General features: G+C 38.6%; 1 protein-coding gene and 1 long non-coding RNA gene across 2 annotated transcripts; one reads left to right on the forward strand and one right to left on the reverse strand.

Moving 5' to 3' along the window:
- Positions 1-1,129: 1,129 nt before the first annotated feature.
- LOC310865013 (uncharacterized protein) lies at positions 1,130-3,156 on the forward strand. Its single transcript, XM_083773944.1, has 2 exons — positions 1,130-1,203; positions 1,585-3,156. Exon 2 carries the CDS (start codon positions 1,593-1,595, stop codon positions 3,132-3,134), a length of 1,542 nt encoding a protein of 513 aa, XP_083630070.1. The 5' UTR covers positions 1,130-1,203; positions 1,585-1,592; the 3' UTR covers positions 3,135-3,156.
- Positions 3,157-14,379: 11,223 nt separating this feature from the next.
- Positions 14,380-16,460, reverse strand: LOC310863899. The gene is made up of 2 exons (XR_014569697.1): positions 15,745-16,460; positions 14,380-14,631 (listed from the first exon to the last, which is right to left on the reverse strand). It is a non-coding gene; the product is annotated as an uncharacterized lncRNA (long non-coding RNA).
- Between the last annotated feature and the right edge of the window lie 428 nt (positions 16,461-16,888).

Raw genomic sequence — 16,888 nt, forward strand, 5'->3', positions numbered from 1 at the left:
CCCGACAGCCTTTACTGCATGTCTTCCCCCCCATCTCTCTCCCCATTTCCTGTCAGCCTACTGTCTGTCCCTCCATAAAAAATATAAAATAAAGGCAAAAGCCACAAAAAAATAATATATATAAATAAATTGATTTAAAAACAGATTGAGTTGCAGCTAAAATAGATCTACATGCTCTCAACGCATCGTGATGCGACATGGTGAGATTGTAGATTTCCCATTTCCTCTCTTGCATGACACCATTGTGCGACTGCCGACTTAAGTATAAAATTGGGCTTATGTGGTTAATCGGACTCATCAATGTCGTCAATATAGAAAATGTACTATTAACGCGACCCATTATGAGTTTGTAGTTGTACATCTGCTCTTTTCTCCTGAATGGGGACGCTGGGGATCATCTGATTGAACGTCACCAGCCTATCACCACACACACTTGCTACAGACCTTAAAGACTGCCATGCAAAATGTGATACTCGTCGTCCATACTGATTGCTACCTTGTCTCTAATTCCTCAGACCTCAATAGATTCTGGAGAACAGTCACTGAGAGGTAGATGTCAACTTTTATCTTATTACACCAATGTTTACATCTGTGTTTATGTTGTAATTTAATGCCATCACATGTGTTTCTTCTCATTTCAGCACAGGACACACATGACACTCAGGTAATAAAATGAAAGTGATATAAAAATGGTGGTTTATTTGCTAGCAAAAGTAGCAATAGCACTAAACAAAGTGCATAAAATGCAGTGAACACCAAATATGGCTTGGAATGAAGTTACTAAGTAATGCCATGCATTGCTTTTCAAACTAGTCGCTCTTCAGATGATTTTAGCCTCCTTTAACTTCCTGAATGTACCAGATTTTGTTACTCCTAAAAGTGTATTTTTATTTTTTTAAATGTTTAGTTTTTGTGGCTTTCGCCTATATATTTTATGGAGAGACAGACAGTAGGCTGACAGGAAATGGGGAGAGAGATGGGGGTTAATGCAGTAAGGGCCGTCGGGATCGGGAGTCGAACCCGCATGGCACACTGCCAGACTGGATTACCAGCCAAGGTGCCTGGACTGCTGAGCCACTGCCCAGGCCTAAAGTGTATTCTTTTTTTTACCACTATTATACTTTCAGCAGTGGGACAACACTTTGCAGGAGTGTGAGGCCGATGAGACTGATCTTGGCAGTAATCATTCTGCGCAGGATGATGGTAAGACATTTACCAACCTATCAGTTTAGTTTTTCTTTCCCTCAATGGCACATTGCACTCGTGGATCAATTTTGTTAGGGCAGATGTATCAAATAACTTAAATATACAAAGAAATTACTGACATACTAATGACAACTTTATACTCTTAAAATTAGAATGATAATTAGTAGTGGAAATAGACGATCAACAAGCTCACAACGTGTTGCATCGCAGCTTTGTTGTGAGCTTGCAGATCTGCCATTTCCACAATTTGTTGAATTTTACATCATTACATTTTTCAACATGGATTATACCAAAATAATGTACGGTAATAATTGTGACAGGCCTACCTTGAGTTGGCTATTATTTCATTACTTATTTTGTTCTATGTATCTCTCACAGTATCTGGAATGAACAATACCCAGCTGAGTCAGAGCTTCTTGGATTTGACTCAGGGAGACCAGCCCGAGGACCAGGACGAGGAACTTGAGAATACACTGAGTAGCCACGGCACCTCTTTAGTGGAACTTTACCCCAGGATGATCGATCAACTGTCCAAGGCCGTACATAGTCAGCAGGTCGTTGAGGCAGCCGACTCTGTGCGGTGGAAGTATCGGAGACATAGATTTCTGCCTAATGCAAGCCGCCTCAACCGCACCATCGATGTCTTGGTGAGAGCACGAGACCTCACGAGCCCAAAGAAGAACAAAGGGAAAGTCGTTTGTAAGAGATCCCCCAACCGTTCATTGCTCGTGAACTTAACACCAGGGAACACAACCGAAGCGGTGAAGCAGTCGTATTTGCACGACGTTACCAACCAGCAGGATCAACAAACGGAAATCGTGTGTCGTACAAAAAAGGCAGACCCTGTAGAATCTAAGTACAGGCCTGACGTTCTTATTGAACCTTCTTTTGTCGCCAAGATGTTACAGAGGCAACAACATCTTGAACCAACGGAGAGCCGACATCAGAGGGATCAGCCTGCTGGCCGGTCTCGCCATCTCACGATTGATGGATTCAGGAGCCGGTCCCCAAGGTCAGGGAGAGAAGACATCCGTCCTCTGCTGACAAGTAACACTGCACATGAAAAGGAATCATTCACAGTCACAGGTAGCTCTGCTGCTTGCTCCTCCCCAGTCCGACGGAGTCCTTTCAAAACTTGGCTGAGGAATTTGGAAAGTGAATGTGGAACGTCCCATGCCCTCTCCCGCCCAAGCCCCAAGTCAGACACAGCGGGAAGTCATTGCAGACACCTGGGGGGATCCAGGTCTAGGTCTGCATCTCCACTTTCTTCCCCACAGAAGTCGATCGTGTCACCAAGGAAGCATCACTACTGCAGTCCTTCACAATCGAAGGTCAACTCATGCCAGTCACCCTCCAGAATCCCCGAGTTGCACACTGCACAAAGGCAAAGCCATTACGGACGCCCAGCGTTCACCAGATCTAGGTCTGAATCTCCACACTCTTCTCTACAGAAGTTGACCATGTCACCAAGGCAGGATCACCACTGCAGTGACAGTCCCTCACAACCAAAGATCAACTCGCGTCAGTCTACCACAGGGACTGGCCATTCTGTTGACATCTCCACCCGCCACCACGACAGCATCATCCAATACTCTCCCAAGAACATTGACATGGAGTTTCAGAGAGTCTACCACAGATTAGTCTGCCTGGGAAAACCTGCATCCTTTGACGTTCCTCCTTGCAGTGTGTGCACAAGGCACACGGATGCCAACAGAGCCATGGCGGCTCTTGCCCTGTCCCCTCACCGATCCCTTCTCAGGAAGCGCCACAGGGAACTGGACTCTGAAAGCCCCTGCTCCAACAAATGCTTCAGAGACCAATGCGACGTAAACTCCCACGGTTCTCTCCGACACCTGAGAGAAAACCCAACACCCTCAAGCAGCAGGCGACTTCTTTACTCAGCCGGACCAGATGCGTCTACTGAATGACTATCACACGTATAGCCACAGCAAGGCTACCATGGCTCAGGGACCCGGGCCACAGTTGCATCCATGTCAGGAGTGAGGAGGAGATCAGATAAAAAAAAATGTCTTCTATACCCTGACGGTTTTCTGAAAAAGCTATGTTTCTATGTCGGTCGTTCTTCGATTTTTCAAAAATAGCAGACCTACAAGCTCATAGCGCGGCACTATGAGCTTGTAGATCTGCTATTTTTCAATAGCTAAAGCATAACATAATGCTAACACCAGTTGTGGAGTGCAGACTTCTATTCTTTATTTTATTCTTTGTAGTTAATGGCATGTTGCCTGTATTTTGTTAAAACAATTAAAGCTTAATTCAGCTATGTGTATGTTGCAAAGCCATCTTCTATACCCTGACGGTTTTCTTTAATTTATATCCGAACTGCTTCAAAAATGATTGGTTATTATGGTTACTAAACAAACCATGCCAAGTACTCGATTATCCAAAGAGGTTGAAATCTGATGCCACCTAGTGCAAAGTTCTTGTTTATGGATTACTTGGACCCAGGGTTTGACATCAGACTGTCCCAGAAATTCAAGCCATCAAGATACATAGATTTTTATTCATGGAATGTTTTATTGCAGTTTTGAGAAAACCATGGTTTCAGACTTACATCACAGCAACCATCTGTGTACATGTACATGGGTTAGTGTGGTTAGGGAAAACAACTTCTGCCATGCAACAAAGAACACTGTAAATCATGCTTTATAAGTAACAGCAGTTACAGCAAAGAGTTTTCAGCTCAATTTTGGTCGAAAGAGTTGTGCGTTCTTTTCACTTATTTATACAGCATCTTGTATCAAAATATGTGTGAGGTAAAGTCTTGGAAAAACACACATAAGGTGCAAAATCAGACCCAATGATTTTAAAGAGTGGTTCAGAAACATTTGGTTTACACTTTACATGATGGGGCCATGAAAGGACCGCCACAATAATAAGAGCACTAAAGTCTGACATCACGGCCACTAGAGGTCAGTATCCCCCTAGGTCAGATTTTTTACATGGATTCTTCCAAAAATAAACATCAGCAGGGTGATTTTACTCATATATGAATAATGAAGCATCAACTGGCGGTTGAAAAAGTACAAATTTATCCAAAGAGTAAGAAAAAATATATAATAATCTCCCTAAACAAGACGTTTGATCAAATGTAACTCAATGTAAACTAAAGTGTCACATACTGTACTGTATCTGACAATCACTGCCTGGGCTTATTCGTTAATTTTTCCAAATATCAAAAATAACTCAAATGAGGCTCTGTGGCCTTCCTAATGCAGTGGTTCTCAAATGGGGTCCAGGGTTCCTTGAAAGGGTTCCAAATAGACCCCTCACCGGTCTGTAACTTAAATAACTCAGAAACTACAAAACATTTCAAAGTAAAAAGTTCCAGCATTTGTCTCCACAGTAAGCTGCTGAATTATAAAAAGTGTGAATGGAGTTTCTAGGTGAAGTGTGCCATACCCTGCCATTGAGCCCCATTATAAATCTCTCAAATTTGAAAGCACTATATTTCTAAAACTATGAAACATTTCAAAGATTCATTTTCAGGCAAACATGTCCACCATAAGAAGAAACTAAATAGGTTTGAATGGGGTTTCTAGGTGTAAGTATGTAGAACCAGTAGCATGCCAAAGTTTGTGCTATTACCATTGAGAATGCATTGGGCGTTGAAGTTAAAAAACTCAGAAACTACAAAACATTTAAAAGAAAAAAGTTCCAGCATTTGTCTCCACAGTAAGCTGAATTATAAAGAGTGTGAATGAAGTTTCTAGGTGAAAGTGATTTTTTGACGTGCCATACCCTGCCATTGAGCCCCATTATAAATCTCTCAAATTTGAAAGCACTATATTTCTAAAACTATGACACCTTTCAAAGATTCCTTTTCAGGCAAACATGTCCACCATAAGATGAACCTAAGTAGGTTTGAATGGGGTTTCTAGGTGTAAGTATGTAGGACTAGTAGCATGCCAAAGTTTGTGCTATTGCCATTGAGAATGCATTGGGCGTTTAAGTTAAATAACTCAGAAACTACAAAACATTTCAAAGTAAAACGTTCCAGCATGTGTCTCCACAGTAAGCTGAATAATAAAAAGTGTGAATGGAGTTTCTAGGTGAAAGTGATTTTTTGACATGCCAAAATCTGCCATTGTGCCCCATGTTAAATATCTCAAATTTGAAAGCACTATATTTCTAAAACTATGAAACATTTCAAAGATTCCTTTTCAGGCAAACATGTCCACCGTAAGATGAACCTAAGTAGGCTAGAATGGGGTTGCTAGGTGTAAGTATGTAGGACTAGTAGCATGCCAAAGTTTGTACTATTGCCATAGAGAATGCATTGTGTTGCGGAGGATGAGAGGAATGCTCTCATCCTCCGCAACACCCATTCTCATACACCGCGAGGATATGGGCTATAGCCCATATCGTACGGCATACTATACTGTAGCACGCCGTTTTTCATCATTTTTGAGGATTTGGAAAAAAAATTAAAAAAAAAAAAAAACGATGGGTTATAGCCCATTGTTTTTTTTTATTTTTGAAAATAATAATATCCTCGTTTTTCATCATTTTGGACCATGGGCTATAGCCCATATCGTACGGCATACTATAGCACGCCGTTTTTCATCATTTTTGCCATTGAGCCCCATTGTAAATTTGAAAGCACTATATTTCTAAAACTATGAAACATTTCAAAGATTCCTTTTCAGGCAAACATGTCCATCGTAAGATGAACCTAAGTAGGCTAGAATGGGGTTGCTAGGTGTAAGTATGTAGGACTAGTAGCATTCCAAATTTTGTGCTATTGCCATAGAGAATGCATTGGGCGTTTAAGTTAAATAACTCATAAACTACAAAACATAAAAATAAAAAAAAGTTCCAGCATGTGTCTCCACAGTAAGCTGAATAATAAAAAGTGTGAATGGAGTTTCTAGGTGAAAGTGACTTTTGACGTGCCTATAGAGCTGCCATTGAGCCCCATGTTAAATGTCTCAAATTTGAAAGCACTATATTTCTAAAACTATGAAACATTTCAAAGATTCCTTTTCAGGCAAACATGTCCACCGTAAGATGAACCTAAGTAGGCTAGAATGGGGTTGCTAGGTGTAAGTATGTAGGACTAGTAGCATGCCAAATTTTGTGCTATTGCCATAGAGAATGCATTGGGCGTTTAAGTTAAATAACTCATAAACTACAAAACATAAAAATAAAAAAAGTTCCAGCATGTGTCTCCACAGTAAGCTGAATAATAAAAAGTGTGAATGGAGTTTCTAGGTGAAAGTGACTTTTGACGTGCCTATAGAGCTGCCATTGAGCCCCATGTTAAATGTCTCAAATTTGAAAGCACTATATTTCTAAAACTATGAAACATTTCAAAGATTCCTTTTCAGGCAAACATGTCCACCGTAAGATGAACCTAAGTAGGCTAGAATGGGGTTGCTAGGTGTAAGTATGTAGGACTAGTAGCATGCCAAATTTTGTGCTATTGCCATAGAGAATGCATTGGGCGTTTAAGTTAAATAACTCATAAACTACAAAACATAAAAATAAAAAAAGTTCCAGCATGTGTCTCCACAGTAAGCTGAATAATAAAAAGTGTGAATGGAGTTTCTAGGTGAAAGTGACTTTTGACGTGCCTATAGAGCTGCCATTGAGCCCCATGTTAAATGTCTCAAATTTGAAAGCACTATATTTCTAAAACTATGAAACATTTCAAAGATTCCTTTTCAGGCAAACATGTCCACCGTAAGTAGGCTAGAATGGGGTTGCTAGGTGTAAGTATGTAGGACTAGTAGCATGTCAAATTTTGTGCTATTGCCATAGAGAATGCATTGGGCGTTTAAGTTAAATAACTCATAAACTACAAAACATAAAAATAAAAAAAAGTTCCAGCATGTGTCTCCACAGTAAGCTGAATAATAAAAAGTGTGAATGGAGTTTCTAGGTGAAAGTGACTTTTGACGTGCCTATAGAGCTGCCATTGAGCCCCATGTTAAATATCTCAAATTTGAAAGCACTATATTTCTAAAACTATGAAACATTTCAAAGATTCCTTTTCAGGCAAACATGTCCACCGTAAGATGAACCTAAGTAGGCTAGAATGGGGTTGCTAGGTGTAAGTATGTAGGACTAGTAGCATGTCAAATTTTGTGCTATTGCCATAGAGAATGCATTGGGCGTTTAAGTTAAATAACTCATAAACTACAAAACATAAAAATAAAAAAAAGTTCCAGCATGTGTCTCCACAGTAAGCTGAATAATAAAAAGTGTGAATGGAGTTTCTAGGTGAAAGTGACTTTTGACGTGCCTATAGAGCTGCCATTGAGCCCCATGTTAAATGTCTCAAATTTGAAAGCACTATATTTCTAAAACTATGAAACATTTCAAAGATTCCTTTTCAGGCAAACATGTCCACCGTAAGATGAACCTAAGTAGGCTAGAATGGGGTTGCTAGGTGTAAGTATGTAGGACTAGTAGCATGCCAAATTTTGTGCTATTGCCATAGAGAATGCATTGGGCGTTTAAGTTAAATAACTCATAAACTACAAAACATAAAAATAAAAAAAGTTCCAGCATGTGTCTCCACAGTAAGCTGAATAATAAAAAGTGTGAATGGAGTTTCTAGGTGAAAGTGACTTTTGACGTGCCTATAGAGCTGCCATTGAGCCCCATGTTAAATGTCTCAAATTTGAAAGCACTATATTTCTAAAACTATGAAACATTTCAAAGATTCCTTTTCAGGCAAACATGTCCACCGTAAGTAGGCTAGAATGGGGTTGCTAGGTGTAAGTATGTAGGACTAGTAGCATGTCAAATTTTGTGCTATTGCCATAGAGAATGCATTGGGCGTTTAAGTTAAATAACTCATAAACTACAAAACATAAAAATAAAAAAAAGTTCCAGCATGTGTCTCCACAGTAAGCTGAATAATAAAAAGTGTGAATGGAGTTTCTAGGTGAAAGTGACTTTTGACGTGCCTATAGAGCTGCCATTGAGCCCCATGTTAAATATCTCAAATTTGAAAGCACTATATTTCTAAAACTATGAAACATTTCAAAGATTCCTTTTCAGGCAAACATGTCCACCGTAAGATGAACCTAAGTAGGCTAGAATGGGGTTGCTAGGTGTAAGTATGTAGGACTAGTAGCATGTCAAATTTTGTGCTATTGCCATAGAGAATGCATTGGGCGTTTAAGTTAAATAACTCATAAACTACAAAAAAAAAAAAAAAAGTTCCAGCATGTGTCTCCACAGTAAGCTGAATAATAAAAAGTGTGAATGGAGTTTCTAGGTGAAAGTGACTTTTGACGTGCCTATAGAGCTGCCATTGAGCCCCATGTTAAATGTCTCAAATTTGAAAGCACTATATTTCTAAAACTATGAAACATTTCAAAGATTCCTTTTCAGGCAAACATGTCCACCGTAAGATGAACCTAAGTAGGCTAGAATGGGGTTGCTAGGTGTAAGTATGTAGGACTAGTAGCATGCCAAATTTTGTGCTATTGCCATAGAGAATGCATTGGGCGTTTAAGTTAAATAACTCATAAACTACAAAACATAAAAATAAAAAAAAGTTCCAGCATGTGTCTCCACAGTAAGCTGAATAATAAAAAGTGTGAATGGAGTTTCTAGGTGAAAGTGACTTTTGACGTGCCTATAGAGCTGCCATTGAGCCCCATGTTAAATGTCTCAAATTTGAAAGCACTATATTTCTAAAACTATGAAACATTTCAAAGATTCCTTTTCAGGCAAACATGTCCACCGTAAGATGAACCTAAGTAGGCTAGAATGGGGTTGCTAGGTGTAAGTATGTAGGACTAGTAGCATGTCAAATTTTGTGCTATTGCCATAGAGAATGCATTGGGCGTTTAAGTTAAATAACTCATAAACTACAAAACATAAAAATAAAAATAAAGTTCCAGCATGTGTCTCCACAGTAAGCTGAATAATAAAAAGTGTGAATGGAGTTTCTAGGTGAAAGTGACTTTTGACGTGCCTATAGAGCTGCCATTGAGCCCCATGTTAAATGTCTCAAATTTGAAAGCACTATATTTCTAAAACTATGAAACATTTCAAAGATTCCTTTTCAGGCAAACATGTCCACCGTAAGATGAACCTAAGTAGGCTAGAATGGGGTTGCTAGGTGTAAGTATGTAGGACTAGTAGCATGCCAAAGTTTGTGCTATTGCCATAGAGAATGCATTGTGTTGCGGAGGATGAGAGGAATGCTCTCATCCTCCGCAACACCCATTCTCATACACCGCTATACACCGCGAGGATATGGGCTATAGCCCATATCGTACGGCATACTATACTGTAGCACGCCGTTTTTCATCATTTTTGAGGATTTGGAAAAAATTAAAAAATTAAAAAAACGATGGGTTATAGCCCATTGTTTTTTTTTAATTTTTGAAAAAAATAATATCCTCGTTTTTCATCATTTTGGACCATGGGCTATAGCCCATATCGTACGGCATACTATAGCACGCCGTTTTTCATCATTTTTTAGGATTTGAAAAAAATGAAAAAACGATGGGTTATAGCCCATCGTTTTTTGAATTTTGAATTTCTTTTTTAATCCTCGTTTTTCATCATTTTGGACCATGGGCTATAGCCCATATCGTACGGCATACTATAGCACGCCGTTTTTCATCATTTTTGAGGATTTGAAAAAAAGTGAAAAAATGAAAAAAACGATGGGTTATAGCCCATAGTTTTTTGAATTTTTGAAAAAAAAAGAAAATCCTCGTTTTTCATCATTTTGGACCATGGGCTATAGCCCATATCGTACGGCCTACTATAGCACGCCGTTTTTCATCATTTTTGAGGATATGAAAAAAAAAAAAAAAAAAAGAAGATGGGTTATAGCCCATCGTTTTTTAATTTTTAATTTTTTTTTTAATCCTCGTTTTTCATCATATTGGACCATGGGCTATAGCCCATATCGTACGGCATACTATAGCACGCCGCTTTTCATCATTTCTTAGGTTTTGAAAAAAAAAAAACGATGGGTTATAGCCCATCGTTTTTTTAATTTTTGTTTTAACCTCGTTTTTCATCATTTTGGACCATATCGTACGGCATACTATAGCACGCCGTTTTTCATCATTTTTGCCATTGAGCCCCATTGTAAATTTGAAAGCACTATATTTCTAAAACTATGAAACATTTCAAAGATTCCTTTTCAGGCAAACATGTCCACCGTAAGATGAACCTAAGTAGGCTAGAATGGGGTTGCTAGGTGTAAGTATGTAGGACTAGTAGCATGTCAAATTTTGTGCTATTGCCATAGAGAATGCATTGGGCGTTTAAGTTAAATAACTCATAAACTACAAAACATAAAAATAAAAAAAAGTTCCAGCATGTGTCTCCACAGTAAGCTGAATAATAAAAAGTGTGAATGGAGTTTCTAGGTGAAAGTGACTTTTGACGTGCCTATAGAGCTGCCATTGAGCCCCATGTTAAATATCTCAAATTTGAAAGCACTATATTTCTAAAACTATGAAACATTTCAAAGATTCCTTTTCAGGCAAACATGTCCACCGTAAGATGAACCTAAGTAGGCTAGAATGGGGTTGCTAGGTGTAAGTATGTAGGACTAGTAGCATGCCAAATTTTGTGCTATTGCCATAGAGAATGCATTGGGCGTTTAAGTTAAATAACTCATAAACTACAAAACATAAAAAAAAAAAAAAGTTCCAGCATGTGTCTCCACAGTAAGCTGAATAATAAAAAGTGTAAATGGAGTTTCTAGGTGAAAGTGACTTTTGACGTGCCTATAGAGCTGCCATTGAGCCCCATGTTAAATGTCTCAAATTTGAAAGCACTATATTTCTAAAACTATGAAACATTTCAAAGATTCCTTTTCAGGCAAACATGTCCACCGTAAGATGAACCTAAGTAGGCTAGAATGGGGTTGCTAGGTGTAAGTATGTAGGACTAGTAGCATGCCAAATTTTGTGCTATTGCCATAGAGAATGCATTGGGCGTTTAAGTTAAATAACTCATAAACTACAAAACATAAAAATAAAAAAAAGTTCCAGCATGTGTCTCCACAGTAAGCTGAATAATAAAAAGTGTGAATGGAGTTTCTAGGTGAAAGTGACTTTTGACGTGCCTATAGAGCTGCCATTGAGCCCCATGTTAAATGTCTCAAATTTGAAAGCACTATATTTCTAAAACTATGAAACATTTCAAAGATTCCTTTTCAGGCAAACATGTCCACCGTAAGATGAACCTAAGTAGGCTAGAATGGGGTTGCTAGGTGTAAGTATGTAGGACTAGTAGCATGTCAAATTTTGTGCTATTGCCATAGAGAATGCATTGGGCGTTTAAGTTAAATAACTCATAAACTACAAAACATAAAAATAAAAAAAAGTTCCAGCATGTGTCTCCACAGTAAGCTGAATAATAAAAAGTGTGAATGGAGTTTCTAGGTGAAAGTGACTTTTGACGTGCCTATAGAGCTGCCATTGAGCCCCATGTTAAATATCTCAAATTTGAAAGCACTATATTTCTAAAACTATGAAACATTTCAAAGATTCCTTTTCAGGCAAACATGTCCACCGTAAGATGAACCTAAGTAGGCTAGAATGGGGTTGCTAGGTGTAAGTATGTAGGACTAGTAGCATGCCAAATTGTGTGCTATTGCCATAGAGAATGCATTGGGCGTTTAAGTTAAATAACTCATAAACTACAAAACATAAAAATAAAAAAAAGTTCCAGCATGTGTCTCCACAGTAAGCTGAATAATAAAAAGTGTGAATGGAGTTTCTAGGTGAAAGTGACTTTTGACGTGCCTATAGAGCTGCCATTGAGCCCCATGTTAAATGTCTCAAATTTGAAAGCACTATATTTCTAAAACTATGAAACATTTCAAAGATTCCTTTTCAGGCAAACATGTCCACCGTAAGATGAACCTAAGTAGGCTAGAATGGGGTTGCTAGGTGTAAGTATGTAGGACTAGTAGCATGTCAAATTTTGTGCTATTGCCATAGAGAATGCATTGGGCGTTTAAGTTAAATAACTCATAAACTACAAAACATAAAAATAAAAAAAAGTTCCAGCATGTGTCTCCACAGTAAGCTGAATAATAAAAAGTGTGAATGGAGTTTCTAGGTGAAAGTGACTTTTGACGTGCCTATAGAGCTGCCATTGAGCCCCATGTTAAATATCTCAAATTTGAAAGCACTATATTTCTAAAACTATGAAACATTTCAAAGATTCCTTTTCAGGCAAACATGTCCACCGTAAGATGAACCTAAGTAGGCTAGAATGGGGTTGCTAGGTGTAAGTATGTAGGACTAGTAGCATGTCAAATTTTGTGCTATTGCCATAGAGAATGCATTGGGCGTTTAAGTTAAATAACTCATAAACTACAAAACATAAAAATTAAAAAAAGTTCCAGCATGTGTCTCCACAGTAAGCTGAATAATAAAAAGTGTGAATGGAGTTTCTAGGTGAAAGTGACTTTTGACGTGCCTATAGAGCTGCCATTGAGCCCCATGTTAAATATCTCAAATTTGAAAGCACTATATTTCTAAAACTATGAAACATTTCAAAGATTCCTTTTCAGGCAAACATGTCCACCGTAAGATGAACCTAAGTAGGCTAGAATGGGGTTGCTAGGTTTAAGTATGTAGGACTAGTAGCATGCCAAAGTTTGTGCTATTGCCATAGAGAATGCATTGTGTTGCGGAGGATGAGAGGAATGCTCTCATCCTCCGCAACACCCATTCTCATACACCGCTATACACCGCGAGGATATGGGCTATAGCCCATATCGTACGGCATACTATACTGTAGCACGCCGTTTTTCATCATTTTTGAGGATTTGGAAAAAATTAAAAAATTAAAAAAACGATGGGTTATAGCCCATCGTTTTTTAATTTTTGATTTTTTTTTAAATCCTCGTTTTTCATCATATTGGACCATGGGCTATAGCCCATATCGTACGGCATACTATAGCACGCCGTTTTTCATCATTTTTGAGGATTTGAAAAAAATGAAAAAATGAAAATAAACGATGGGTTATAGCCCATCGTTTTTTGAATTTTAGATTTTTTATTTTAACCTCGTTTTTCATCATTTTTGACCATGGGCTATGGCCCATACCGTACGGCATACTATAGCACGCCGTTTTTCATCATTTTTGAGGATTTGAAAAAAATGGGGGAAAAAAAACATGGGTTATAGCCCATCGTTTTTTGATTTTTTTATTATTTCTTTTATCCTCGTTTTTCATCATTTTTGACCATGGGCTATAGCCCATACCGTACGGCATACTAGCACGCCGTTTTTCATCATTTTTGAGGATTTGAAAAAAATGAAAAAAAACACCCAGGAATCGAACACAGTCACCTGCACTGAAGGCCAACATCTTAACCACTAAGCCAAAGCAACTGCCTATGGCTCAGGGGACATATGAGACTTTTGAGGTCATCAGGCTGAGGCTGTGAGCCACTGCTATACAATAGCCTTTCATTTAATACACCTCTACATGTTCAAATCCCTGTTCTCCTATAGCTTAATGCTGGAGTGTTTCAACTTTACTAACGGAACCGATTCCGGCCCGATTCCGGGGAGCCGCCCCCCGCCCGAAAAATGACAGTTACCGTATGGGGTCCCTCTACTGTACATACAGTACTGTATGTACTGTCACTACTGTACTGGCACACCCACAATCACCATATATACAGTTAATAAGTGCGTGTGTGTGTGTGTGTGTTAGGTTGTGCACAGGTGGTGAAAAACAACTATGCTGTTTCCGTGCTCAGACACACCCACCCAGCCACCCACACATAGCTCCGTAAGTGGTTGCACCACTCAAAAAAGTGTGAATGGAGTTTCTAGGCGAAAGTGATTTTTTGACATGCCAAATCTGCCATTGATTCATTTTCAGGTCCACCGTAAGGACTAGTAGCATGCCAAAGTTTGTGCTATTGCCATTGACAATGCATTGGGCGTTAGTATAACCCCTGGACCCCATGATGCTGTTTCAGGGAAAATACCCCCAAATGCAACCCTTGATGCCGAGTGCAAAGCAGGGCGGCATTGGGTCCCATCTTCATAGTCCAGAGTCTAGACCTCCCAGTCTCAGGGCAGAACCGGCACACATTCTGACCACAAGGCCAATGAGCTGGTAATAGTGTGTATGTGGTCAATATATATATATATATATATTTTTTATCAGACAGAAAAACAAAAAAAATATGATTAGCATATTTTGTTTATTTATTCTTAAAAATGCAGTTAGAACAACAGTTTTATAAAAGAAAGTTCAGGGCCCATGTGCACAAAGCTCAAAACAGTCAATATCAAAGCATTCTCAACCATTCAGCTCAATCAGTAGCCTATAGCATTTCAACACATTTAACCCATTAAAAACGGGAAAGCATCTGTCATCTTAGATTTTAGTGTGCGCTATATATATATATATATATATATATATATATATAGCGCACACTAAAATCTAAGATGACAGATGCTTTCCCGTTATATTATATATATATATATATATATATATAGCGTTCACATTGGTTGGCTATTCAAAAATAGCAGATCTACAAGCTCATAGCGTGTCATTTTGTGCCGCGCTCTTTTGGAATTGAGGTGTCGTAGGAAGTGGTCACCGACCCATCATGTTGGAGTGACAACAGAAGTAAAGAATGATGCTTCACAGACTAAACGAAGACAATGTCTCCTGTTCTGTCAAGCAGCAGGATGTCTTACTTATTAAGTCAAATAGATGTAGCCTAAATTGTAATGAATCAGTTATGAAGTAATAACATAACCAACATTGTTATCCGTCTCATTTCCAAACAGCTGTATCAAGGCTACTGATAAGACGCAATATTAACGAATACATATATATTTTACAGTTTTTCTTTTCTCTTCCAACATGGCGGTGTGTAACCACTCCCCTAACAATCTAACATATGACTGTATATTGAATACGTACATAGATTGTACTGTAGGCCTACACCACAGCCCAGATGCCTTACATGTTGGCTCCACAGTCCAGTTGCATATGTTGCCCTTGTTCCACATGAATTTTGAACCCGGACATGTTGAGTACACCAATGTTTTATGTTAGAAATGTTTAGTATGGGTCCCCAGCATGTAGAAACTGCCGGATGCTAACTTGCAATTTTCATAATTGGCATAATATGTGACCATACCAATTACAAGACAAAATATTAAAAATTTCATCATGCTTTATGTAGCATGTGATGTGTAAAACTAGGGTTTTCATGATGCTGAATCCATTCCAGGCATTATTCTACATAAATCTACAAGCTCATAGCTATGAGCTTGTAGATTTTGCTATTTTTTAATAGCTAAAGTATAACATAATGCTTAGTTAAAACACCAAAAGGGGTTCCCGTCCAAAATGGGTTAAACCCTATATGACATAATTTATGTCAACAGGGTTTCCCAGGTGTCTATACAAGACCCATTCCTTTTTTCAATACCCCGGCTAATAAGCCAGACTTAAATCACAGGCAATGTTTTTTTTTGCCAACGGCTGAATCACGTCTGGCTTTAGCCAGGCTACTTTTTCCTGGCCTCTACCACAAAATCACTTCGCTGAAAATGTCTGACCTACTGTATCAACTGACAATGTGTCTCAATGTAAAATTTATAACAAAATTACTCATGACTGAAAAAGATTATAAGACGAATATAGAAAAGAAAAATAGAGCCAAAAAAAAAGAATGGTTGAGAGAACATTGCCTATACAATAATCAGGCTTTCACACATGATACCAACTGTCCTGTACAACCCAATCTTCAACCCTGGCACCGTTGCTGCCACGCTCTGTCAACCTATAGAACCCCAACCTTGGTACTGTTGCATACTGCAGGACCACCAGTTCAAACATCAAACGGTGTGGTTTGTTTCTCCTCATGTAGCAAGACATTAGATCTGAAACTAGAACACATCCATCAGTTCACCTGATGACTGAACCCATTTTGACCTGGGAACGATTCTATAAAATGTCTTCTAAATCCTGACAGTTTTCTGAAAAAGCTATGTTTCTATGTCAGTCGTTCTTCGATTAAAAAAAACAAATAGCAGACCTACAAGCTCGTAGCGCGCCACCGATCTGCTGTTTTTCAATAGCTAAAGCATAACAATTGCTTACACCAAAAGGGGTTCCCGCCCAAAATGGGTTAAAGGACCACTTCACCACTTTTCAACCTATCTTCATATAATAGGTCCTCACTAATATCGTGAAAAAACGGCACGAGTTTTTTGTCTGTGTCTCATAGGACGGATGTGGGCAGTTTAGAAACCGTCTTCCAGTGACATCATTAGGCAGATGTTTTTTTTTTTTTTTAACAAGATGTTTTTTACAAAAATATTCAGATTTTCATTATCGTGAGAACGATGGCTTCCATTTTCGCATTGCAACTTTTCAGGGCTAGAAAGCCTGCAGTTTCGATTAGCTTGTATGTTACTGGAAGACGGTTTCTGAACTGCCCACAGCCCTCCTATGAGAGACAGACAGAGTAGAAAAGAATTGCACCATTTTTTGTTCATGATTATTAGTGAGGACCTATTATATGAAGATAGGTTGAAAAGTGGTGAAGTGGTTCTTTAAGGATTAACGCACTCTGAATAAACCGACACACACACACACAAACACACAACACAGTATATAAAGGCACTTCTACAGAACTCACTGGGCTACATGTGGGAGATGTTCTCATCTCAA

Source organism: Protomyctophum parallelum (assembly GCF_964188405.1).
Source record: "Protomyctophum parallelum genome assembly, chromosome: 9".
NCBI classification, from domain to species: domain Eukaryota; kingdom Metazoa; phylum Chordata; class Actinopteri; order Myctophiformes; family Myctophidae; genus Protomyctophum; species Protomyctophum parallelum.